General features: G+C 50.0%; 1 protein-coding gene across 4 annotated transcripts; it reads left to right on the top strand.

Moving 5' to 3' along the window:
- On the top strand, window positions 1-20,326 carry Sp110 (SP110 nuclear body protein). 4 transcript variants are annotated; one of them, XM_077791089.1, is made up of 12 exons: window positions 1-127; window positions 248-294; window positions 2,784-2,926; window positions 4,065-4,233; window positions 6,497-6,745; window positions 7,075-7,158; window positions 9,245-9,322; window positions 10,926-10,994; window positions 11,761-11,910; window positions 17,396-17,494; window positions 17,888-18,079; window positions 18,805-20,326. In XM_077791089.1, the coding sequence occupies exons 3-11, from the start codon at window positions 2,801-2,803 to the stop codon at window positions 18,040-18,042; spliced, it is 1,179 nt and encodes a 392-aa protein (XP_077647215.1). In that variant the 5' UTR covers window positions 1-127; window positions 248-294; window positions 2,784-2,800; the 3' UTR covers window positions 18,043-18,079; window positions 18,805-20,326. The 4 variants fall into 4 exon arrangements, with proteins under 4 accessions (XP_077647215.1, XP_026252069.2, XP_026252070.2 ...); XM_026396284.2 differs by lacking the exon at window positions 248-294 and having other exon boundaries at window positions 19,375-20,326; XM_026396285.2 differs by lacking the exon at window positions 248-294.
- The last annotated feature ends 5,814 nt before the right edge of the window (window positions 20,327-26,140 follow it).

The following is a 26,140-nucleotide window of genomic DNA, read 5'->3' as shown; positions in this document are numbered from 1 at the left end:
CACAGGCACTTCCTGTTCCTCCGCCTGGCACCGGCCTCCCCGCCGTCCTCCCAGGCTTCCCGGGGCGCCCGCTGGCCCAGCCCCTCGACCGGGAAGGGGCCCGAGCGGGCGGGGAGCCAGCCCCCAGGTAAGTGTCCGCCTGTCCGTCCGCGCTGCCCTTCGGTCTCGGTGGACGGGGCTCTTATCGCTGGCAGCCACCCCCGGGTGGAGCTCCAGGATTTAAAATCTAAGGCTCTTGTTTGTAAAGGAGTGTTTTCCAGAGGTGGAGACGGCACCGGGCTTCTCGGGGGACTGGTAAGACGCGGACGTGCCGCGAAGCCGACCCACGGCCCAGCTCCCGTCCCCGAGGGCCAGCCTGTTGCAGAGGGTGCAGCCGAGATTCGCCATCTCCCCAACCCGACCCTGCGTCTGCCTGCGTTATCCGCTCCACCCGCCACCAGCAGAGAGACTGGTGGAAAAGAGAAAATAAGGAGAGTCCTTTTAATTTCCTCTCTAGCATGTCGTGAACTTTTTTATAGAGATTCTTTAAGCAGGTTCATCGTTATTTCCTTGAAATAAATTTCCAAGCCTGGCTGGTGGCACACACCTGTAATCCCAGAGGTTGGGAGGCTGAGACAGGAGGCTCATGAGTTCAAAGCCAGTCTCAGCAACTGCGAGGCACTAAGCAATTCAGGGAGACCCTGTCTCTAAATAAAATACAAAATAGGGCTGGGGATGTGGCTCAGTGGCCCAGTGCCCCTGAGTTCAATCCCCAGAAATTTCTGGAGGTGGAAATTTGAAGGAATACACATGTTAGGACATTTGATGCTGGTTGCTAAATGAGCCACGGAGGAGGATCTCAGCCTGTTTGCATTTCCATCCAGTGCCTGGGATTGTTGCTGTTATTTTCTACCTTGGCCAAGACAGGCAGATGTGCGGTCACATTGTCTTTCTGTGCATTTTTCTAATGACTAGCAAGTTAAGCTTTTCACAGATCATTGCACATGTGGCTTATTCTTCTCTTAGTTGCCTGCTCATGGTTTGTTTGTTTTTTTTTTTTCACTTAGACGTTTGTATTTTGCTTATTTGCAAAGTCCCTTTACATAATAAAAATCTGAACATAGTCATCTATGAGATGTGGCATCTTTTTTTTTTTTTTAAGAGAGAGAGGAGAGAGAGAATTTCAATATTTATTTTTCAGTTTTTGGCGGACACAACATCTTTGTTGGTATGTGGTACTGAGGATCGAACCCGGGCCGCACGCATGCCAGGCGAGCGCGCTACTGCTTGAGCCACATCCCCAGCCCAGAGATGTGGCACCTTTCATAGTGAGCAAACAGGAAATAAAGAGTCAGATAAACCCTGCTTTGCCCCTGGATGCCTTGGGCTGGTTACTTAACCTGCCTCATTCTCATCTTTCAGGATGAGGAAGGAGGAGTTTGGTGAGGTCCTGTTTGGAATGCTGTTGTATGATGAAGGGTCCTAAGTGAAGCCCGTGGTTGGTGTGGGGGTGGCCTCCTTCTGGCTCCCATTGACTCTGCACTCACCCTTATACTCTCTCCTCCCTGTGCACACCGTTCTCTATCTTTTAGGATTTCTTCATGAAGCCCGCATCTGTTCTCCTTTACCACTGCTGTTGTGGATCATTATTATTATTATTATTATTGTTTTATGTATTCATTTATTTGTATATGGTGCTGAGGATGGAACCCAGTGCCTCATGCATGCAAGACAAGTGCTCGACCACTGAGCTACAACCCTAGCCCCGGATTATTCTTTTTTATCTTTTTTTTTTTTTTTTTTTTGCCAAATTTCAATGGGAGTAGAAGCATTGAATGTGCCACTGTCACAATTGAAGCTGGAGAAAGTAGTGCCATGTTGCCTTGTCTTTTAAAAATCTCCAGGTGACTGGGTCTTTGTTAGTGCCTCCCTGTTGTCAAGGTCATCTGCAGATTTTCTGCCTGTTACAATTTGTATTTTCCATGATTCATAAACAGTCGGTTTTGTACTTGTCACGTAGGCACGGCACAAGGCAGGTGTGTCTGTTGTAAGACGCGGGTGGTCAGGTGAAATAAACCACTGAGGTCACCCTTGCTGATCAGACTTTCACATCCTTCATGGTTTTATTTATTTTTTCATCTGCTTATGTCAAAACGTTGGGAGCTGCTTATTAGAATTCGTAAATACTATCAGGTTTCCATCTACCCGTTTCCAAGTGGTCCCTGTTCCCTGAGCTTGGCTGGTTGACGGCTCAGGCTGGAGCCCAGGCCATCCAGTTTAACCCAGCTCCGTGGGGCTGTGAGTACAGACCTACAACTCAGAAGCCTGCAGCCAGCAAGCTGGGATTGTTCTCAGTTCTTCCCCTGCCAAGCTGCACAACCCAGGACGAGGTTCATGAGTTTCTGTGTCATGGTGCTCAACAGCTAAGTGGATGGAATCAGAGCAGTCAGCTTGCAGGGGTTTGTGAAGATCCAAGAAGCTACTGCATATGAAACCCTTAGAACAGAGTGGTGCGCAGGAAACACTCAGGCACACCAGCAGTTTTTAATATCCACCTCAAGTTCACGGGAGGCCCCTTGGGGATCTGGGCATCATCGGGCCAGAGCCTCTCAGCCTTTATTGTTGCTGGGCCCTGCCTTCCCCTCCCTATGTCTTTGAGTCTCTTAAGCAGACATTGCTTGTGGACTGCTAAGGGATGCCTTGGGGACCTGGATGTCTGTCTTGTGTGCCTCTTTCATGCAGAGAGCAGCTCCCGCACGCCTGGGAGGTTTTCCCCTGTTTTCTCATTCTGCCTCTCTCCGTAGGGTGATCACTGTGAGCCATGGAAAAGGCGCTTCTTCAGCATTTCATATGCCGGAAACTGGAGATTTCCTATGCCATACAAAAGCCATTTCCCTTCTTTGAAGGCCTCCGAGACAAGTCCTTCATCACTGAGAAAATGTACAAGGTGAGTGGTGTGGACCCTCCCCTTGGCAGCCCAGCCCCCACCGAGTGTACCCTGTAACAGGTCTCACACCACCAACCACCAGGGCCTCTAGGGTGTGGGAGGCCCAGCAAACACGTCGTACCTGATCGCAGGGATGGGCGGTTGGAAGACAGGGTGTCCTGGGGGCTGCCTTCCTTTGACAGTGCCATGGGGACCACCCCCATGGTGAACCACCACAGACCAGGTGGCTTGAAACCACAGAAATTCATTCTGTCACAGTTCCGGGGGCCATAAGGCCAGAATGAAGGTGCTACAAGGTTGTTCCTTCCGGAGCCTCTGGAAGAACCTGCTGCCTGCCTCTGTTTTAGCTTCTGACGGCTGGTTGCTGGCACTTCCCAGTATTCCCTGCCTTGGGGACGCATCGCTCCCATCTGTTCCCATCTCTGCGTCACCTTCTCTCTTCTGTGTTTCCTCGCTTTTCCTTTCTTCTAAGGGTCCTTGCATTTAGGGCATCTGGAGCCCACCCTAATCTAGGATGATGTCATCTCAAGATCTGTAGCCTAATCACATTCTGCAAACCACCTTCCCAAACAAGTTCACGTTCATTCACATCCACGGCTCCGGGTGGGCATCTCTCTCGGGGTCGGGGGAGTGCCATTGATCCACTGCATCCTCAGGTATCGCTCACAGTCCCTGCTGATATAAGGCAGGGCTGTCCACATAGGGCCATGTGGACAGAAGTGGCTCCAGCCCCCCTCAGTTCACAGCCAGACAGCACTCCTCAGAGGGGTCTCCTCCCCCACTCACCCCACCCTGCACCCTGAAGGATCAATTGCACAGTGGCACCCTCTGGCTCCACTTTCCTTCCTTAAAACTCTCTCTTCCATCCAATGTTCCTGAAAGTGGGGTTCACCAGAAGACTGAATTATTTTCAAGAAGGCTGCATAAATTATCTATTCCTACAACTAGGCACCCAAGCATATGTGATCATGTGGAGCTGCGACCTCTTTACCAGAGAGGATCGGGTCTATAGTTTATATCACATGTCTTCTTAAAAGAGTAAACTTGCTTTCCTGTAACTTAGAAAACCACAAACGTATAATGACTCTCCGTTCAGTTCTGAATCCTCCATACTCATCCTTCCCTCCATGTTTTAAAGGAATCGCTGGAAGCCTGTACAAATTTGGTCCCTGTGTCCAGAGTGGTGTACAACACTCTCACCCAACTGGAGAAGACATTTAACCTTTCACTTCTGCTGACATTGTTCAGCCAAATTAACCTGCGTGAATACCCCAATCTGACGGAGATTTTCGGAAGCTTCAGAAGTGGTAATGTGATTGCTTGGATACTTCTTGCACTTGAGGGGTTGCTATGCTGAAAGTTCAGGTTCGTTTCCATGTCAACCCCAGCTTCCCTTTGGCGTGGCTGGAGGGCAGCCCTTCTTGCCTCTGTCCCCAAGTCTCTAAGATGAATTTCTAGAGGAGAGAGACCATTCTGCCTAACCTTTCCTGTGCATTTGGGGGATTGCCCAGTATCCTGGACAATCTCTAAGGAATGATGAAGTGACGGAAATGCAAAGCCAGAGAGACCAGATCCAACAGAAAGATAAAGAGAGTCAGATGGAAAGAGAAAGGGATAGGGATGGAAAATAAGAAGTCTCTCTCTTTGTTAGTGCGGTATCCCACCTACTTTATATGACTCTCTCATGCAATCTTTTTTTTAAATATTTATTTTTTAGTTGTAGTTGGACACAACACCTTTATTTCACTTGTTTATTTTTGTATGTGGCCGAGGATCGAACCCAGGGTCTCGCACGTGCGAGGCGAGCGCTCTGCCGCTGAGCCACGCCCCCAGCCCCTCATGTAATCTTTAAAACCCTGCGAGGTCCTTATTAGCAGCTCTTGACACACAAGGAAACAAAGCTCAGAGTCAACTTTCTGTTTAGAAACAGAGCCAGAAGTGTGGGTTTCCTGATACAGGGCTCAAGATCATAACCACTATTTGAACAAGGCGGCAGGAAGGCATATTGTAAGGCTGAGAGAGGAAGAAGGTACCTGGAGAGGAAGGGAAGGATCTTGAAGATTCTGAGGAAGACTGGAGCATGAAGTACGCTGAGAGAGAGGGAGAGCTGTGTGGTGGGCACCTCCCCATCACGATAAAAAATACCTGAGGGGATTAAGTTATAAAGAGAGAAGGTCGATTTTGCTCACCGTTTTAGAGGGTCCAACCCATGATCAAGTCCCTGTGGCTTTGGGACTGTGGCAAGGCAGCACAGCATACTGAGTGTGCGGCAGGACAAAGCCACTCACCTCCAGGCCAGAAAGGGAAAAGAGGAGAGACCAGAGTCACACCCCCAGTGACTTCCCACTCGGCCCCACCTCCTAAGCACAGCGCTGGGGACCGAACCCTCCACACCTGGGCTTTGGAGAGACCTTTCACATCCAAACCATAGCAACTGGGTAAACAGAGGGGAAAGAAAAAGGAGCAGGGACGAAAAAAGAAGCAAGAACGAGAGGGCCAGGTAGTAAAAGCACTGTCCGCTGGAGGAAAATATTTTGGCCAAAGTGTGTGGTTCTGGCAAGGGAAGGACCTCCAGGTCACACTCGATGGTGACATCGCCTTCGGTGGAGTCCCTGCTGTGGACAACTCCTCTGCTCCCTGACACTTCACAGCAAGGGACTCCTCCCTAAAGACACAGGATGCCTTGAGCTAAGGGGGCAGCAAAGGGAGAGTCCTCCAGGCAGGTGCAGCTGTGCCTGGGCCCTCCTCCTGGCCCCTCTAAGAGCCCGAGAGCCACATGCCTGGGCTGGGATCCCACGTCCTCCTGTATCTGCTCCTCTCTGATTTTGTTCTGGGTCCCTTTTGAAAATGTATTCCTTTCTCTGTCCACTGGTTGAGATCCTTTTGCTTCTGAAATAAATAATGGAGAAGATTGTAACAAAACCCATCCCAAGCCATTCAGAGGAACATTCAGGGGATGCCGAGGGCCTGGGCTGGTGGGGTCAGGAGGGAAAATGTGGTATGGCCACATGGTCAGGTGCCGAATGTGCAGAAATGAGCAGAAACCAGAATATAAATATTTTGATCCACCTTGCTAAGGAATTTTCATTGTATCTGAATTTGCTCTAGGGAAGTATGTTTATTAATAAACAGAGACCTCTGTTAAAATTATAGCATTTATATCATTGACTAAATTCTACAAAACTAAAATTAAAGAAAGTTAAATCCCTGGGTACAAAGTCAAACTCAAATTTACATGTGAAACCATTTTGGGGGCAGATCAGGGGTTAGATGCAGTGATTATAAAAAGGAATGCCCACATCAATAAATAGAAAGGAGCACAAATGGACAGACAGATAGGACCACAAATTCGTTCTAAGTCCTTGCAGGGAATGAATAACTCCATGTCCCCGTCCTCTTGGAGATGGTATATTAAGAAATATCCTGGGCTGGGGCTGAAGCTCCACGGTAGAACCACTTGCCCCAAATGCTCAAGGCCTCAGGTTCAATCCTCAACACCAAGAAAAAAAGAAAGAAATCCCATTCCTTAAATACTTTGGGTCCTGATGTGTTCTCCTTCATCAATCCCAGTGGGTGCTTCCTATGGACAGAGGAGCAGAACCACAGTCCTGCCACTCAAAGCCCCAGCAGAAAGGTACACGCTGCTGCCGGTGATCTCACCTCACCCTCTCTCACTGAGTCATCTGTCCTGTGCGCCCAGAGTCAGTGAGCCCAGAGCAGCCTTGCAGCAAATCCACGTGACCCTGGATGAACTGCCCAGCACCTCTGAGCCTGCCACGCCTCCCCCTGACCTAATCCAGGAAGGAAGAAGCACTCCAGGTGAGAAGCAGACCCTGCCCAGCACCCTTGTATCCCCAGCCTAGCCCACGCATGCCTTGGGGCCTAGATCCCAGGGTCCTGCCCTTATAGATCATCTGGTCCTTTCCATGCACCCCTCTGCCCACACAGACCTTTCCAAAAAGGATCCCAAGCTCCGCCAGGGGGCACGATGAGACCTGGAGCCCAGAACACCTGCTTCCCATTCCTGGACATCCCAACTTTCCAAAGCTCCTGGGCCTTGGTGCTCCATCTACCCTGGGCATTTTGGTCATTCAGTGTCCTCCCTGACACCTAGTCCCTGTAACCTATGATTTTTATTCCTCCTTCAGTGGCCAGTGACAGCTTAACACCTGAAATAAGTGAGGAAGAAGACTCACAAGAGATGCCCAGCACTCCCCCTGGCGCTGGGCAAGGTAAGGCTGACTTGGCTTAGCTCCAGGGGGCTGTGAAGGGAGAGCGGGCACCTGTCAACTGAGAGGCCATGGTAGGAACCTTGGACAAAAGAGCTGGGGATGACAAGGGGCGGGTGGTTCACCAACTTCAGTGCAAAGCCAGACAACAATCAAATCTCTTCTGAATTGACGTGCACCTTGCACAACACCCACGTGGGAAATGCTTACCTGGCCCCTCACCCCACCGAGTATGCGGACCTGCCTTTGTGTGTCAGCCTTATCCATTCTTCTTTGGATTGGATTATAAGAACAATGCTATGGAAATTATTATTAGAAAATATCATAAAAGAAGTTGGACCCAAGTTAGCTTCTCAACTTTTGTCACTTGTTTTCCCCAAGCCATTTTTATAATGGAATTGGTTACATTAAATATTACCGTGGTCTAGTACTATTGTTAATTATGTTATTGTCAAAAATGATATTGTGGATTCTGAGCTCTCTGGTACCAGTATAATAAGGGATCCTATTTGATCCAAATCTGTTTCCTGTGCACTATCCCGATGAGGTTGACATAATAATCAGGAAGCTCACAACAATGGATGATTCCATCTCCAAGATTTTCAAAAGAAAAAATACTGTTATTATACTAATAAGCATCTGATTGAGAGTGAATAGTTGTTCACTTCCTCACTCTGTCCCACCCTTGCCTGGGCATTGGTGCTTGGTCACCCATTATTTTTACTAGCTGGAATCAGTTACTTTCCACCTCCTCACTCTGGTCCCCACCTTCTGGTCCTGGAGTCTAGAATTTTTTATTTCCCTCTGGTCAGTGTCCTCCAGTGACAACCAGACCCTCAAGCAAAAGATAAGGAGACCATACCCCCTTAGGCCCTATTCCAGGTTCTTCTCATTTGGACTTAGGTTTGCCTTCCTTTTTGTGTGTACCAAGAGGGAAAGCCATTTGCATCTTCTTGGAATGGGGCTCTCCATTCTCTGAGCCGCCATCTTGGCCCCATTCCAGCTGCTCACCCAGTGCTTAGGACAGGCAGGAGACCGGAGCTTCTGAATGGAGGCAGAGTCCCAGGGAAGGGCCTGGAGGCAGGTCTGGAAGAGGTAGGCACCAGTCATGGAGGTCAGAAGCCCCAGTATACCTGCTAAACTTGGACTCTAGGTACTATATGGCATCTGCAAAGGGAGAGCATTCCTCTGCCACAAGGGATTCTAGTGGGAACCGCAGGGGAGAAGGCCACAAGAACAGGCAGAGCCACTTTTATTAGAGAATGCTCAAAACTGCCCTGCCGAGATGCAGAGCAAGCAGAAAAACACGGGGTGGCCTGAATGGTGAGTGGAAGGGCAATGCAGATGGGCCGCCTTGCCCGCACTCACACTGACTGTGGGGAACTCCCACCCTCAACCCTAGTCATTTTTATATCATTTGGATTTTTGAAAGCAGATATTACTAAAGCAATGTGAGAAGTAGTAAATTGTCTCAAAAGTTCGACAGTTGCTTATCCACACAGTCACCTGCTGCTATGTAGGCAGAATTGGAGTCAGATCTCCTAGGATTGTGTAGAAAAGAAGAAAGTGGCGTCCCTACGTGGGATGGACCTTGATTTATTCTATTTCAAGTCCTCAGCAAAACCAGCAGAACTCGGTTCATGTTTGCTGTGAGTAGGTGCTAGAAGTACTGCCCGCCCCTACCTTTTTCAACAGTCCTCCTCTACAACTGTGCCCTGAGCCCTCAGCCTCCTCCACTGTTTCTCAAGGTGAAATGGTCACAGGTAGAGCAGTGAGTGAATGTGCATATGCTGACACCTCAGCAATAATGTGTTCCTGTGGCCATCAGAATTCAAGGTCACCCATTCCCTTCACTCTCAGCTGAGTTCCCTGAGCAAGGGCTGCTGAGCCCTGTCCTTCTCTTCCTCCCAGAGAAGGATTGTCTGTAAGTGGGTCCGACAGTAACCACAAGTTGGCACAGTCAAGGAAGAACCCTCCGGCCCGCAGGTTCCGAGGCCTGCAGTGCATGCGCTCTCTCCCTTCGACTCCCCTGGGCACTTTCTCTTCAGCCTCTTCTGAGCTCTGAGAGAGATTTTGTGTCTTTTGTCAGTGGTGACAGAGAATTCTCCAGAGTCAGATGACCCAGAGGAGCCCCACGAGGCACCTAGCACACCTCCAAAGAAGAAAGGTAAGGATTTCCTTTCTCTTTAGATGTCAAGAGAGTGAATTTGGAGTTGCTCTCTGTGGTTCTGATCACATCTTGTCAAAAGCAACCACTACGTGTCCCTGGTCCTGATGGCCAAGACTCCAAAGGCCTTTCTAGAAACTGTGACAAACCAGAAGGCATTTAGACACGTGGAAATAAGCAACTGTCGGAATCGCCTGTTCCGAAGCCCTCTGAGGCCTGTATCCACAGTTTCTTAGCCTGTTAGTCACAGCCATTTCTTGAGCTGAAGGTTGCTTCTCCTGAACAGCCAGCCATTCTCTGCCATCCGTCACCCACACCTGTGGTCCACACCTCGCCACCCTCGACCCCATCAGTCTCTTGCTCCCCATCCTCTCCTTTGAGGCTCAACCATTCAATTAAAACACCCTTCTCTCCAGCCCTCTCATCTGTTGGCTTCCCGTCCCTCCTTGGTTGGCCTGAGGCTGCGTTTCTGTCACCTCAGGTCCCACCTTAGTCCTGGATGCCTGCAGGACCCATGAGGACAGCAGAGGGGCCATCCAGTACTCTGGCCTCTCTGCCCGTCATCTGCTCATTTCCAGTGACTTTTTCCTCCACAGATTCTTGGCTGCCTGTGCCCAGAGCAATCCCCAGGCCTTACCATCACCCAGACAGCCTGATTTCCCAGTAATTAAACATTCCTCTTCTGATACCTGTTCTTCAAGTTTTCTACAACTGTCCTTCAACTTCCGATCTCTCCTTCTCAGCCCAGTACTAGAATAATAATAAATTTAACAACGTCCCTCTCTGTTTTCTTCCTCACAATGTGTCCCCTCTGCAGCTGGCCTTCAGTGCTTTTGAATGACCTGTCCACTGGCCTTTCCTCACCCCCTCACCGGCTTGGAGTCCGAGGTCCACCACCTCATAGCCTGTTGCCGTCTGCCTGGCCTGCGCTGCCCCTCTGTCTTTTCCCCGGCCAGTCTCCAAAGAACTTTCTTATCTGCTTCTGCACACGGCATCTGAGAGAGGGCGCTGCTGGACAGTCACAGGCCTGGCCAAGTGCCCCTGCTGCGTCTTCCTGTGTAAATGACCTCACTCTGCGGGCAGGTCCTCTTCCTGCCACTGTCCTTTCAAGCCCTGCGCTGTCTTTTGCAGCTTCTCACATGACACTCCCTGTTACAGTAGCAGAGGAGACCCCCTCACTCCCCGCCGCCAGCCCTGACGGCCACCCTCTGTCCTCCAGTCCTCCCCTCCTCCCAGTATCCCTGTCCCTTGCTCTGTGGGTGTTCAGATCTCTCTCACACCAGGGCCCTCTGCGGCAGTGCTCGGGCCTAGCGTGGCTCAGCAGAGGAGCTTCAGCTGCCTCCACAGCTTCCCCTTCATTTCTAGAAATGTCTGGCGTCGGCCTCTCGTCTCCGTCTGCTTTCTCTTCTCTCTTTCCTTTCTTTCCTCTCCTGAGAGCCTCTTCTAACCCCACTTCTCCATTAAGCAGTATCCCCTAAGGCCACCAGTGACCCCTGGCCACTGTGGTGTCCAGACCAGAAGTAAACACTGAGTCTCGCTGACACGTAAGGCTGGCAGATCTGTATGTATAACCATAAAAGATTCTTTATCCTTTCTTTTTTAGCAAGAAAAATAAGAAGAAATATCTGGTCAACTCCAAAAAAGAGACGTCAGAAAAAAGGCTGCCCGAGAGGTAATAGAATGAGAGGAGGCGGGACCCGCGGGGAGCTGTTCAGGCCTGTAGTTGGGAAAGGGGGTTGAATCGTATTCCAAAAGCAAGGGGGGGGTCATTGAAGAGCTCTCAGCAGTCAAGGGACCTGACCTGATTTTAAATTTCACAAGAGCGAGTTTGCTGCTGTGTACAAAGTGGACTGGAGATGAGCAAGAGGCTTTCAGTTCAGGTGACAGATCACATCCCCCAGTCAAAGAATGGAAGGGAGTGGGTTTTAGTTTATGCACATGATGGGGACCACCATCCTTTTACCGACTAAAGGGAGAATTGAAAAATTAAAAAGCCAGGCATGGTGGCGTACATCTGTAATCCCAGAGACTCGGGAGGCTGAGGTAGGAGGATTGCAAGTTGAAGGCCCTAGATCCCATCTCAAAATAAAAAAGGGCTGGGGATGTGGCTCATGGTAGATAACCCTGAGTTCAATCCCTGGTACCAAAAACAAAAACTTTGCTACTTTGAGATAAGATGGACAGGATCCTGGTCCTCACCCTAACCTGGTGGTATTTCCAGAGGACAGAGAAGCTGCAGTCTTTGATGTTTATAGCCTACAGATGTCTCCACGTTCTGGACGTCGTCTCTCTGCACTTGTGAATTTCCAGTTTTCCTGGCACTTTGAGACTTAACCTAGGAACCCGGGGCAGCAGGAGAAGGGCAGGAAGGCAGGTCCCTAGGGAGGGGAAGGGGCAGCTCTCTGTGGACCCCAATCACAAATCACCTCTTGGTCCAGAGGCAGCCTCACCTGGGCACAGAAATGAAGAGAAGCTCCCAAAGCTGGATCAGAAGTCTCGGAGGAAGGATCACTCAACCTGCAGCCCGAGGGTGGTGACAAGGGCCCAGAAGGCTAGGATCACACGTGCCCGGGCATCCAGACAGGACCGTAAGTCTGGGGAAGGAATGGGTGTCCTGGAGCAGGTGCAGGGAGGGAAGGAGGGGGAGGGCAGGTCAGGGGACAGGACCACAAGGAAAGGACGGCAAGGATGTTGGTGTGAGTGGTTGTCGGGACCGGTACGTGTGTCTACGTGTGTCGTCTGGTGCCCCTCACCTTGGCTTTGCAGCCGACCCGTAGCCCACTGATCTCGTTTTGACTGGTGGGGTCACCAGTACTCCACCCAGTGTGAGAAACTCCTTTCTGATTCCCACTCACCACTGTTGGAGGGCCACCCGCCTCGGGATGGCTATGTTCACAGGATGATTTCCTAATGGTTCACTTCTAGAAGCGAAATCACGTAGTCAACAAGTCTTCATATTCTAAAGTAACACATGTTGATCATCCAAGACCCAAATTGTTCACACTTCCGCTGACCTCCTGGAGATACCCTTGACCCTGCACCTTTACAAATAATAAGACTTTTCTGTTTTCCAATCATGAAAGCACAGAACAATAACCCACTGGCTCTTCCTGAGTTTCCTCCTGCTGTGCCAGTGGCTAAATGTGCCATAGATACTGGGGGCCACAGTCTTCCCCAGCCCCAGCAGCCTCTAGAGGTGAGACACCCAGCCTGTGAACTCCGCATGTCCAGGCCCTGACTTGGCCAGTGATATGCAGACCAAAGTGAGAGGGTCACTTCCACTTGGAGAGCTGCCTGCCCCTTTCTCTCCACCGGAGAACAGCCATCTTTGGACAGAGGCTGCTCTGTGGCCAGGAGCCTGGAGCGTCCATGACGCAGGGCTGAGCTCCCTCTCATCTGCGATGATCAGGGAGCGCAGGAGAGAAGGAAGGCTTTGCTGCTGAAAAACAGCAGGTGGCAAACTTTTTTCCCAATAGGGCCAAATGACCAGCCGTCTCCATGACACACACTCAGCTCTGCCTTGGTGGGGTGTGTGTAGGCAGATGGGTGTGGCCAGCTTCCAATGAAGACTCACTGGTGGGAGGCCAGTTTGGCCCCAGGCTGTCATTTTCTGATTTCTATGATAGATTACTGAGATTTATGAGCCTTATGAATCACTGTGCCATTACCCAGCCTGTCTTCACTAACTGACCTGGTTTTTTAAAAAAATAAATTCGTCAGTTTTTCCTTTTGAGCATCATCTGTTTACAGTTACTAATTTTTTTTTTACATAGGACTATTCATTTCAAGCTTTAATCAGTTAAAGAAATTAGTCCATTGTAGCACATATTATATAATTTGTCTTGCTTTTCGTCTTTTACTAGAGAAACTGTTGGTGGTGGAGATGTTTTATTATTAATGTCTACAGGCCAGTCGGTTTATCTTTAGCAGTATGGCCCATGACAGTCTCTCAACCTTGGCAGCCACTGACAGATGGGGCCAGATGACTGTCCATAATAAGGCAGCCCTGTGCGTCAAGGAATGCCTAGCAATGTCCCTGCCCCCACCTGCTGGACACCAGAAGCACCTGTTCCTTGTCCTGACAAACAAAAAGAGTCTAAATGTTGCCTGATTTCCTCATGGAAAGGGTGGGGGTGGGGAGCCCAAATCGGCCCAGATTGGAAGCCGCTGCTTTATGCCATGTCCTTCTTCCTTTAAAAGCCCTTTCTAGAACCAGGCACAGTGGCAGTGACACTCAGTTGTAATCGCAGCAGCTCGGGAGACTGAGGCGGGAGGATTGCAAGTTTGAGGCCAGCCTCGGCAACTTAGTGAAACTCTTGGCAATTTAGGGAGATCCTGCTTTAAAATGAAAAGGACTGAGGATGTATTTCAGTGGTGAAGCATCCCTAGGTTCAATCCCCAGTACCAAAAAAATGGGGGACGGGAGCCCTTTCTACATAGGATCTATAAGTCTATACAAAATATATACACATATGTATAAATTATGAAAACGGCTTCTCTAACGCTTTCTATCTGTGACCACTTGGAGCTTGCCGTTTTCCGTAGGGCTGTAATTTTCCTTTCCAAGGGACCACACCAGATTTCTCACAATGTTGGCGGGTTGGACACCAAAGGCTTCACCTCTCATGTCCCTGTACTCACCCCCAAGACAAATCCCGCTCATCCTCCTCCGTCTCTCTGCCCTGCACCCTCACATCCTCCCTTAAGGATCCCACCTGCCCTGTCCCAGCTGCCGGGTGGGTTCCCGCCACGCCCCTCAGAGCCCTGTATCTCCTCTGCCTGGCTCTCGTCCCAGCTGTAATTAATTAGCTGCCTGCCTCCTGGGGACCTTGTGAAAGTCAAGGAGGTGGCCCTGAGTGGAGCATTCTTGCTTGTTGCTTCATGTCCTGCTCCTCTGTGCCTCACAGTTTATACTTAAATAATTAACAAACAGAAATATTATTCATTCTTCTTCATCAAGTGTGAACACCAACCAATACCAGGGCCAATTACAGTGCACCTGTGTAAACTGGAAACCGCCCCTTCCCCATACACCTGTCAGGGTGGAGGCGTGAAACCAAGCCCTTTGCTGCCCTCTGCTGGAAGACTGATGTACTAAGCATACACAAGGATTGTGTTTCTTATGTGACTTAAAGGTTCCCCCATCAAAGGTGGAATCCTTGCTCAGTGCACAACCCACGACACCTTGTGTATAGGCCCTGATAATACAAGTAAACGTATCACTTTACAACTGACAAAGCACTTTGTTCTACCTTTTGTCATCTAATCCTTACAATAAACGAGTGTTAAGCCCATTTTGCAGATTCAATTAAAGGGTAAAAGACATGCACGAGCTAAAATCAACCTGATTGGTTCTAATCCGAAGTCCTCTGTTCTTTACTTAAGAAAACTAAATAAGCAAACCCAAATGCCTCCTAGTTTTGTTTTGTTTTTTAATGAAACATTGGAAGAAGCAGATATCTGCCAATAGTTGTCCCTCTGCCTCTGCGTCTCCTCCTCCTCAGCTGTACACCTGGTTCCTATCTGTGAACGCTTTGAACTCGCTGTTTTCCGTAGGGCTGTAATATTCCTTTCCTAGGGACCACACCAGATTTCTCACAATGTTGGCGGGTTGGGCACCAAGCGCTTCACCTCCTGCCTGCCCCAGGACCCCTCTCATGTCCCCGTACTCACCCCCAAGACAAATCCCGCTCACCCTCCTCCGTCTCTCTGCCCTGCACCCTCACATCCTCCCTTAAAGATCCCATCGGCCCTGTCCCAGCTGGCAGGTGGGTTCCCGCCACGCCCCTCGGAGCCCTGTTTCTCTTCTGCCTGGCTCTCGCCCCAGCTGTAATTCATTGTGAAAGTCACGGGAGGTCACTAAGTGAAGCAGTCGTCACTTAGCCTCGTCACCTGGTATCTTCTAATTTAACGGTGTGTCTGTCGTTGGCCCTTTCTCCAGTCATGACAGGGAATCGGGCACCTCTGAGTTCCATTCCCAGGCCACCTCTCCCCAGATCTGAGTCCCCATCTACATAATGAGGACAGTGGTCGCCTCCTCTCTCTCACCCATTGTGTGAGGGCAGTGTGGGCTGCCCTTCTATCTCCTTGACCAGTACTTTTCCAGCCGCCCATCTCCCGCTCCTCCCAGCCCCCTCACGCCTGGTCACACAGTCCTTCCCAGGCCTCTCATCTTTCCATGCATAATTTTCACCTCGGGTTTTTCTCTGAGATTTCCGGGAATTAGTCTTCAGCTTGCCAATTAGGGTTTTTCCATCCTGCTGCCCGGCCTCTCTGGGCTTTCTTTTCATTTCCTACCTGCTCTTCCTTGTTTCCACCCTCATTTGCTCTTGAATTGCTTCCCCCAGGCTCCCAGCTGTTTGCTCACACTTGCTAATAGTGATCCAAGTTCCCCTTAGAGAAGGGGCAGGTGTTGTTGGAGGCCCCCCCCCTCCCTGGGCCTGTCTGCTGAGCTGGGCACGTGAAGCTGACCCAAAAAGCACTCCTGGGAACTGACCAGAGGCTGTCCTTGGGGGGTAGGTGGGTGCCTTTGAAGTCCTCAGGCCCAACTCCCTGGGGGGCACCGAGGGAGGGAGAGGTGAACCAGGGCTCTGCAGGTTGGCTCGCTGCCCACACTCATCCCCTGTGAGCATCTGTGTCTGGGCCATCTGTGTCCTTAGAGCTCTGGGAGTTGGAGAAGGCATTTCTGTGAAGATGGGGAACTATAGAGGGTCCCCAGGGCTGTGCTGATTTCCCCCAGGGCTTATGACTGCACTCCAGGCCACCTGTAGCTCTGCCTTTCACCCAAGATGGGAACTGGAAGCGGAAAATCTCCCACTCAAACTTTATAACAGTGAGCGCCCTTAGGAACCCCTTCTAGGAGCTGCAGAGGAGAATCACAAGCCCACCAGGTCTGGCTCCCAGGCCAGGCTCTCGCCCGCTGCACCATATTTCAGGAGAGCCTGGAGACACATGAGGGAGTCCGCTGCTCCGGAAAGAGTGCGGCTGTTGAAACCAAGTCCTTCTCCCAGGCAAGGTTTCCTCACGCCCATGCCCAGCCCTGCAGCCCCCCTGCTCCTCCAAGGATGGCACTTGGGCTGGGCAAACCATGCTGTCACTCCTCAGGGGCCCTCTGCTCTCAGTCTCCCTCCCTCCCCCCCTCTCCTCTTTCCAGTATCTATCAGATTCTTCACTAAGATGCTGTTCTTTCCTTTTCCCACAATGCCTCGATTACTCATGTTTTCTTCTGGCTCTTCCAGTAAGTGTGTGAAACAGCACAGGGTTGGACCACTTGTTCTCTTTGACTCATTTCAGGTGGAGCCTCCTCCATAACTCAACCTGAGGCATGGGCAAGGCATGAGTAGCCCTTTCCCCTGTCCCCCAGGACGCGGCTCCTGCAGAGAATTACCCCACAGTGAGGTCAGAGGGCTAGGGAGCAGGAATTGCTGACATTTATTTCAAACACTTTTGCAACTGCTTCTCTTGAATCCAAATCTAAGATCCCTCCTTGGGGGTTCTGAGCTGCCAAATCCCCATGTGCAATTTGCAAATTAATCCACGACTCTCTAGAGTTTTTTTTTTTTTATTATTCATAAAAGAAGAAAACAGGAAGCCATGAAATTAAAAATGAGAGCAAACACTGAAAACGGACACCGTCTCTCACTTAGCCAAATCCTCGTTTGAATTAGGAGTAAACTTATGAGCAAAGACTTTTTCTTCAGCTGCATGATCACAAAGAAAAATTCTAGATGGGAACTTCCATCAGCACAGAGATAAGCAGGATTCTGTCGAATGCTAAAGAACATTGGGCGATGGCCAATTAGCTTGCAAGTTAAACACATTCAAAGGATACCCTGTAAGTTCTACTAAAATGCTCTGACTAGTGTGGGGCGGCCTTGGTGGTGGTGTTTATTTACTGTTCACCTAACTAATCTGACACTCAGAGCGGAGGACTTCCTGTGGCTGAACCAGAGAAGCTTCCCCAATACCATTTACATTGTTGTTTGTTATTATTATTGGAATCCCAGGGAGGGGGAGCATTCAAGAGGAAATGTGAAGGAAGACTAACCCAAAAACGTTCTCTTCTCCTTTCAGAAAAACCTAAAGATGACCTCATGGACTTCCTGTCTCCTGAACTTCCTGTGACCTGTGGCACAGCAAAAGGGATTTTATATAAGGAGAAAATGAAGCGAGGTGAGTTCCTTGGTTATTCTGTTCTGTGGATCCCATGGTGACAGAAGGGAAGAGAAGTGCCTGGGCCAACCATGTCCAGTTCAGGACATGGACCCTGCTGGCCAGGCTGCAGAGACAGGCTTCCTGGGAAGGAATTTCCAAAGCTTTCCACGTCACAGTCTGTTAATCAGGCCTGTCCACCCTGCATGGAAGTGGTCCGTGGACCTACAACGCAGGCTCAGTGCTCCCTTCAAGCTTAGAGAAGGGGAACCCAGACTCCCCTGCTCCTGCCCCAGCTCACAGGAGTCCCTCTGGACCCAGGAAGGTGAAGCACCACCATTGGGAGCTCAGAGGCTGGGATGGATTCTCAGAGGGTCAAGGTGGATCTCAGAATGGGCTGCCTCTTCTTCCCAGGCTCCTCCGAGAAGTGCATTCAGAATGAAGAGGGAGCGTGGTTCACACCCCAAGAATTTGCCATTAAAGGAAAAGGGAGAAAAGCAAAAAACTGGAAGTGGAGTGTGCGCTGCAAAGGAAAGACCCTAAGTCAGCTGCTGGAAGTATTGCAGTGACCAGAGATGGCAGGTGACGGGTTTACACCTTGGGAAGGTGAGTAGAATTTCATCGGGATTCAGCAGCATAATTTAGAAAGAGCTCAGGGCTCACAGAAAAAAGCTACAGGTGACAAAGTTAGGATGGGTGCTGATGAGGAAGACCTTCAAGGCCAGCAAAGTAGTGTGAGGGTTTAAATGCAGGGGAGGGTAGGAGCTCTAAGAAGCTTAGTCTGGCAGTTTGGGTTGATTGGAAAGAGGGTAGCCGAAGGCTGATGCTGAACAGCCTCCCTGTGTCCTCTGCCCAGTAAACACCTACTGAAAGCCCAGCTCACCTGGACCCTCCGGGAAATGTTTCCAGGCCACCGTCACTGAGCCACCCTATGGCTCAGTGGCTAATCTCTCCTCTGCACTTCTAGGGCATACGGTTCCTGTCCTCACAACAACTGCAGAGGTACCAGTCTTTGTGACCCCAGGACCCAGCACAAAGATTCCAATAATACTCAAAAGAATTATTATGGGGATGAAATCATAAGGATTTTATCTAGAGAGGAAGAACGGAAATGGAAAGGAAGAGCTGGGAGAGAGGAACTTGGATTTAAGTAACAGGGGAAATGATTTTATCACTAAGTACAGCCCACAAGAAGTGATGGTGGGAGGGAGCTTTGGCTGCCTTGGGTTTGAGATCTAGTGTGACGTCCAGGTGCAGAGATCCCTAGGAAGGAGGAAGCTCAGTATTAGCTTCCATAATAACCTCATTCATTGAGCCCTTGTCTCTCGCAGGAAGGACTTTTCTATCCTCCAGGAATAAACCTCAAGGAGGAGTAAATGGCAGGTGTTCCTACCACATTTCTGGCCGCCTTGTTAACTCTGAGCCCCTGAGTGTCCCAGCTCGAAGCCGCCCCTCACTTGGGCAGGGTGACTTCATGACAACTGCCCTAGCACCCTGCTGCCAGCACACTGCCACTGCTTTCATAGTTAATTTGGGTGGGGAAGTAAATGACTCTTCAAAATGAAAATTGGGGGCTGGGGTTGTGGCTCAGCAGTAGAGCGCTCGCCTAGCATGTGTAAGGCCCTGGGTTCGAACCTCATCGCCACATAAAAATAAATAAATAAAATAAAGGTATTGTTCCAACTACAACAACAACAACAACAACAAAAATATATTTTAAAAAAATGAAAATTGGGAGGACAAAAGCTGGTGATGTCCATGTGTTTTAGAAAAAGATCTGGCTCATGGGCGACCGTCCTTCACTGAACACCAAGTATGGCTCAGTGGTAGGTGCTGGTTATCTGTAGCACTGGGGTGGAGTCGGAATCTGAGCTGTGCTTTTCTTTGCAAAACCCCTCCAGGCAGCATGGCAGGCCTGCGATGGCTGCACCACCCCCTCCTCCTCGTACCTTCTCTACTAGCTCATCCACGTCCTCCAGGCTCAGGTCCCACTCGTGAGCTTCATATTAGGTGTGAACTTTCCATCTCTCCTGTCTCGCCTGGGAGACTGGCCTGACCCTTGGCTGGATTCATTCGGAGTTTAAGGCACTGATCCTGCAGTGACATCTGTGGTATGAACCATCTTTTCCATGCTGATTGGAAGTACCGTGGGAATCAGGGATGCTCAGCGTAATAGCAAAAAGTTATGGAAGAGCACAAACCCCATCAATATTATAAAAAAAAAAGATACATCTTCAGAATGAATTTTTTTTTTATATATGTGGGTTCCTAGGTATTGCTGTGGTTTGAATGTCCCCAAGAAAACTCATGTTGAAATTCAGTCTCCATTGTGAGGTGTGAGAGGTGAACACTTGATCCAATCATGATGTGTAGAAGTATGACCTCTAGGAGGTAATTAAGGTTAACTGGGGCCATAAAGGTGGGGTCCTCGCCCAGTGGGACTGTGGCTGTATAAGAAGAAGGAGAGAGACCTGAGCTAGGACCCTCTGTCTTGCCATGTCAATGTTGAATTGCCTTTGAACTTACCAGATTAGGCCCCTGATCTTGAATTTTCAATGCCCATGAACTGAATAAACCTTTATTCTTTATAGATTGCTCTGTCTGGGGCATTCCATTGTAGCAACAGAGAATGGGAAGCCACCAACAAGTTTTGAGTTAAGATTATGCTGGTAATAATGAGTCTGGTTTATGGGACTATCTAGGCCTGTGGCCAAAAATGTATCTGAAAGAATCAATTAGTTATCCTAGGGTAGGATTACAGGGACATTTGCTTTCTGTGTCATACATTTGCTTTCTGTGTTGGTACAGTTGAAAATTTTGTGATGACTCTATTGTTTCTGTAACCACAAAAAAATAAAGATCTTGAAAATCTAGAACATTAATAGCCGTATTATTATTGTACCTTCTAACTCTTATAATGCCGTGCATTACACATGATAGCCAGGGCACGCTTGACTGGCCTCTCAGACCCGCCTACTGGCAGCCACACTGGATCAGGAGAATGAGCTTAGTTCTATCCAAGGGTGGACCAAGGCAGGCCTGTCCCTGGCCACAGGGTCCAGCACTCCTTACCCACAATCCTATTTCTTTGTGAGTATGTGGATGCTAATGAGATTTCCCTGAATGTCCCTATAGTTAGTTCTATATTCGTTTTTTTTGCCAGACTAGGTTTTCATGTAATGTTCTTTTCATTTGTCTTGCTTGGGTACCCTAAGCCCTTTCAGTACACATATAGTTCCTTTTATTCTGCTTCATTAAACCTTACTGATGCAGTTTTTTTTTTTTTTCTAGGCTCACTTTTAAGAACATGTATTCTCCATGTGCTATCTTTTCTCAGTCCTTCCTGTTCATCATTTGTGGGGGAATGTGCTAGGAGCCACAGCAAAAATATTGATACAGGCACCTTTGGATTTAGTGACTGCCAGCCAGCCATTCAGATTATGATTATGTTAAGTTACATTCATATGGTAATTGGACTCCTGCTGTTTACCTGGGCCCGTTATGGGACTCAGGTTACTCATGTCACTCTTGTAATGGGAGAGTTCCCATTGGATGGGAAAGGATGGTAGGAGGGTGTTCCGGGGGAAGTGGAGGCCCCCCCCCCCCCCCGCGCCGGTAGAGACACACGTGGATGGACCCACTTGTTAGGGGACGCACACTGCCTCTCACAAAATAAAACTTTGTTTCAGTTTGACTGGCTTGTGTTTTTGTGCCCAACCAGGTTGCCACTGACAGCCCAGTAGGGAAGCGCCCAGCAGGAGTGCGGCAGGCGGTGCTCGGCAGGCGGTGCTCGGCGACAGCAGCGGCAGGAGCGGAGCTCAGCCAGCTCGCTCGGCCCGGGGCCGAGAAGCCTGCAGCAGGAATGACCCCCAAATTATTACTCTTCTTATACCTTTATTATGAGACTTAAACATACCTTAATGCAATTGTAATTTGATGGTCAACATTTTAAACCTAAAGAAGCTTTAGCATTTTAATAATGCTACTTGCTGTCTATTCACCAAGACTCAAGGGACATAAGCTTTGCTCAATACTTTTCTCAAGACAATAGTAGGAAAGTAGTGGAATTAACTAAGTTGTCCCCACGTGTGCCTCTGACTTCCCTTCCTTTATTTAAAAGGATGTGGATGGAGATGATGACCTCGGACCCTCACCCCCACCCCATAGCGAGGCAGAATCTGCCGCAGTGCTCCTGGCCTCCCAGTAAGGCATGGGAGGAGTGGGTTGGAGTTTCCACAGGGTAGCTGAGGTCACAGACCAACAAGCAGAAAGTGTATGGAAGTCCCCTTGGGTCCTAACTCCCAGTGTGTCCACAATAGTGTGACCATGGCACAGATCCAGGAAAGAGCAGGGGCCATTGGAGCACTGACTCAGAAAAGCATGTAATATAACAGAATTCCCTTCATTACATGGGAAGATGGCAAATATGACCACAAAGACTGCCCCTCTGAAGGCTGCCTCAGGGGGCTCAGGGTGAATGCACATCCTGGAGAAGATTCCATCAGGTTGGGCTTCAGATTCCAAGTCCCCTGAGAGGCACAGCCAAGACTTACCTTCCTAGCGTAATACAAGTGCATTTCACCAGTGCGCCAGCCTGCTGGGGGTGAAAAGATCTGTGTCCTGTAACGGTTTGCATCCAGATTGTTCCTGAAACGCTTGGGTTGAAATCATGATCCCCCAAACAGCAAGGTTCAGAGATGGGGCTTTTAGGCAAAAGACTGCCGGCCAAAATGCATCTTTCCTCCTTTAAGTTATTGTTAGCAGGTATTTTGGACAAAGAGCTGACTAACAAATATTCATTTGTGACCCTGCCTTCTATTCCGGCCTTGGTCAGCTGATCCAGGTCTATCTAGCTATCTGTCATCGACTTCTGGCCCTGGGCTGCTCTATACCTGGTGACGGGGTGGGTGGGGGGAACTAAAAAGCCATTTATTTCTTCTGGGTTGGAAGTTTCAGTCATTAGCAGTTCAGTTGCCATGACAACCGAGAGCCGTCCCTGGGACCTTCTCTACCGTTGGCTTCCTTTGGTTGCTGCCCCACTCCGGGTTTCCAGGCTTTTCCTCCCTTGCTAGCTTTCTTATTCTGCTTGGCTCCCCTGAGCTACGGGCTCAGGTCCTCCCTCTGGGTCTCCCTGCTCAGGCCTCACCCCAGCTGGCACCTGACTTCTACACATTAAAACTCTTAATGAATCCAGTGTTGGCGACCTCCCTGAAGACAATGCCAACTGTCCCTCCCCAGGGCCTGGCTGCAGCCCTTCCCCGGGGGCCTCTCTCCTCCTGCTCCAGCTGCCTTCCACTCCTGCCCTCCCTACTGCAAGCCAGCACCTGGGAGAGCCCACCTCAGCTCAGGACTGCCTCCTCCCAAGACGCAGGAGTCTTTAAATGACTGTAAAATGGCTCCCTGCAGGAGAGGGCCAAGGCTGAGAACACTTTCTTCTTGGGTGTAACTGGAGGAATTATATGCAAAATGTACCCTTCCAGCTGATATCAGAAATCCCACCTTGGAAAATACACTTAGGAGCCAGAAAGTCACTGTCTGCTGACCAAGTGCAGCTGCTGGGGGAGGGGCAGACCTCGTTGGCCAGCAGCATCTGAGCTGACTCTGTTTCTCAGATGTGCTCCAAGTTCAGGCCCTGCAGAGCAAGCTCATGTCCAAGGTGGTTATGGGAGTCTGTAGCCGGTGAGCCCCGTGAGTCCTGGACTCCTCCCACTCCATCCCATGTAATTCCTCTTCTCCCAAAATTGGGCGTGTGAGCTGCAGGAGTCCCAGCTCTCCCTTCTTTCATTGTGCCTAAAAAAGAAAAGAAAAGAAAAAGCATAGACACTGTTGGTTTTAACATTCACATCACTGGAGTGACAGGCAAAGCGATGGAATCCAAGTAGCCATGGTCTTGTCCACCTCTCCCTGCTCTCAAGTGCACCTCTGCATCTTGCATCTCTAGAGCCATCTAGAAAAAGAACACTACCAGTGAAGTCCTCCAGCACAGGACTCCTTTGGGAGCATGGTACCCCACTGGAAAAGATCAGAACTAAGATACACTGGCACAGGGACAGCCCTGGTGGGGGGCTATTAAAGCCTGGTCTTTCTGCCCTCAAGTGGGGGTTCTGGAAGCCAGCAAAAGGTGTGCAATGAGGTTAACGGGCATATCTTTGTACTTAGCAGCAGAGAGAACTGGAGGTCCTCCAATACATACTAATACCTGTGGGAGCTGAATCCCCTCCTCCTAAGAAGGCAGAAGATTGGCCCCAACCAACACAGCAAGTGGGTGGCGGGAGGCAAGCCCCTCACATACTGATTTACTACATTTTCCGAGATACACAGATCAGATGTGGTGTTTCTGTACCTGATCTTGACTCAGTTTCTATTCAGAGCCAATGCCTAATATCAACACCAGCTTCCAGCTCTTCCCAGCAGTTTACCCTGCACCCTCCAGGCCTGGATCTGAGCTGTTTGGAGAAGGCACAGAGAAGCAGGCATAGAAGAGGTTTTCCTTCTCTCTCAGGCAGGCACAGAACTCAGTTCCAAGTAGCGGGTACCCTGCGTCTTCAAAAAACTACAGTGCAACCCCACCACCAGAGGGCGGTGTGAAGGCTGAAAGTAACTGGGTAATTAAAATCCTGCAAGAAATTGGGTACTGGGTATAGAACTCAGGGGCACTTTGCCACTGGGCCACATCCTCTGCCTTTGTTTTTTATTTTGGGACAAGGCCTCGCACAGTTGCTGAGAGTCTCACTAAATTGCCCAGGCTGGGCTGGAACCTGAGGTCCTCCTGCTCAGCCTCCCAAGTCTCTGGGATCGCAAGCTGTGCCACCGCACCCAGCTACCAGTAAAGCTGTAAAGGGGGTGAAGATGCTTTCAATGGCTCTGTCACTGAGCGTCCAGAGACAGGAGAGCCAGCCAAGAACGTGAGGCAGATCCCACCAAGATTAAGCTGGCCAGGATCCGTGAGCAGAACCGTTGTGGTTAGGCACAACGGTTAGGATTGTGAGGATTTGCTTATGTGACCACAGATTGCTTCTGTCCTTTGTCACGAGTTTAAAGCCCCACAGTAGCATAAGGGAATGACTGAGATGCTATCCGTGTTGCAGGTGGGAGAAAGGTATGCCATCGCTTTTCATTTAAACGGGTTGGGGACCTGTGGCAGGCCCAGCAGTGAGATGGCCAACAGCCAGCTCAGCCCTGCCCCTTAGATCCTCTCACGTGCATCGACTTCTCACTGTCCCACGTCCAGGCTTCTGGGGGATCGGCAGTCAGGGAGCGGGTTGAGTGAATGCTGTTCTCAGGGGATGAAGGGAGGGAGGAGTGTGTAAGGGGATGGGGGTGCTTCACCCTAGGTCCCAATTTCTGTCCTACAAAACCTAAAATCAAAACCCACTTACCCTGAAGAGTGGATTTCCTTCCTCATCCCCAGGAAAGGGTCACGGTTCTCTGTAGCAGACCGAGCCCTCCTGCTGCACTTTCTTCAGTTTAACCCTCTGACCTGGTCTGATTCACCAAACATCATGTCTCAGGGGCTACTAAACCTGTCTCAGGCCTCCCTAGGCTAGAACACCTGCCCCCAGACCTGGGCTATCAAGGTTTTCTTTCACTGACAGGCAAGGGAAGGTACCCAACCCCAGATGAGCCATCTGAATTTCTCAGAAGGGAAGAGGAGATGCCATTGATCCCCCAACTTAAGCCAAGTGCCTGGCATACAATGAAGCCATCTCACCATGGCAGGAGATGAGGAAGATTCCCTTCCCTCCATCTGTGCTGTCCCAGGGTCCACCCCACGGGGGACCCTGGAGCGGAGCTCCCATCCTGCAGCCCCGACGCAGGTGACCTGCTTCTGCCACACTGGGCAGAATCAAGGACCCCAGGAAAGGTCAGACAGGACGATACCCAGAGGGAACCACAACCCCACTCCAGCCGGGGAGGCCATCCATCAGCTGGGTAGACAGAGGGGAGCTCCTGAGGGTGCAGATCCTGAGACGAGACTTCTTCTGTTCTTGGGGCACGGGAACCCTTTTGAGAATGGGAAGGAGGGCCGTGTTTTTCTCAGAGACGCTCACAGCGAGGCCTCTTTCTACTCCTTCCCACCCCACCACTTACGGCTTCCCAGGATGGAAATTCCTCACCTGTTCAGCCCTGGTGACAATCTAGACTTGAGGCAGGAAGCTGGTGTCCTGAGCCGATACTACAGACTCAGTCTGAGGAGCAGTTAGATTCAATCAAATCTATTTTATTGATGCTCATCACACTTCAGACACATCCTGATTGTAAGTCCTGACTGAGTCTACACCCAAGGGTCCCAGGCGCTCACCTGTCTTAAGTCCGGGCCGCTGGAACTCCATCTGGGCCAGGGGAGTCTGGTGCAGGGGGACAACCGCTAAGGAGGTCTGGTCTTTCTGTCCGGGTCCTGTTTAGTCCCACCGGCTCTCAGAAGGCTGGGTTTTGAAGTCCCAGTGCTGTTGTGCTTGCTGGTGAGCCCTGGGGTGTTCGCCGGGGTGTAGACTCCTGCATCCCTAACTGAAGTCTAAGTTCTGCAGTTTATCTCTAAGTTTTGCAGTTGACATTCCATCGTGGACACAATGCTTGCAGTCTTATCTAACACACACACTAGTTAATATAATCCACAGTCAATAACCCTATAATATTTTCTGGGACTCATATCCCCTGGCCAGCAGT

The sequence above is a fragment of the Urocitellus parryii genome, chromosome 1 (assembly GCF_045843805.1).
Source record: "Urocitellus parryii isolate mUroPar1 chromosome 1, mUroPar1.hap1, whole genome shotgun sequence".
NCBI classification, from domain to species: domain Eukaryota; kingdom Metazoa; phylum Chordata; class Mammalia; order Rodentia; family Sciuridae; genus Urocitellus; species Urocitellus parryii.
Note: the sequence above shows the minus strand (reverse complement) of the source record. Positions and strands in the feature narration are given on the sequence as shown.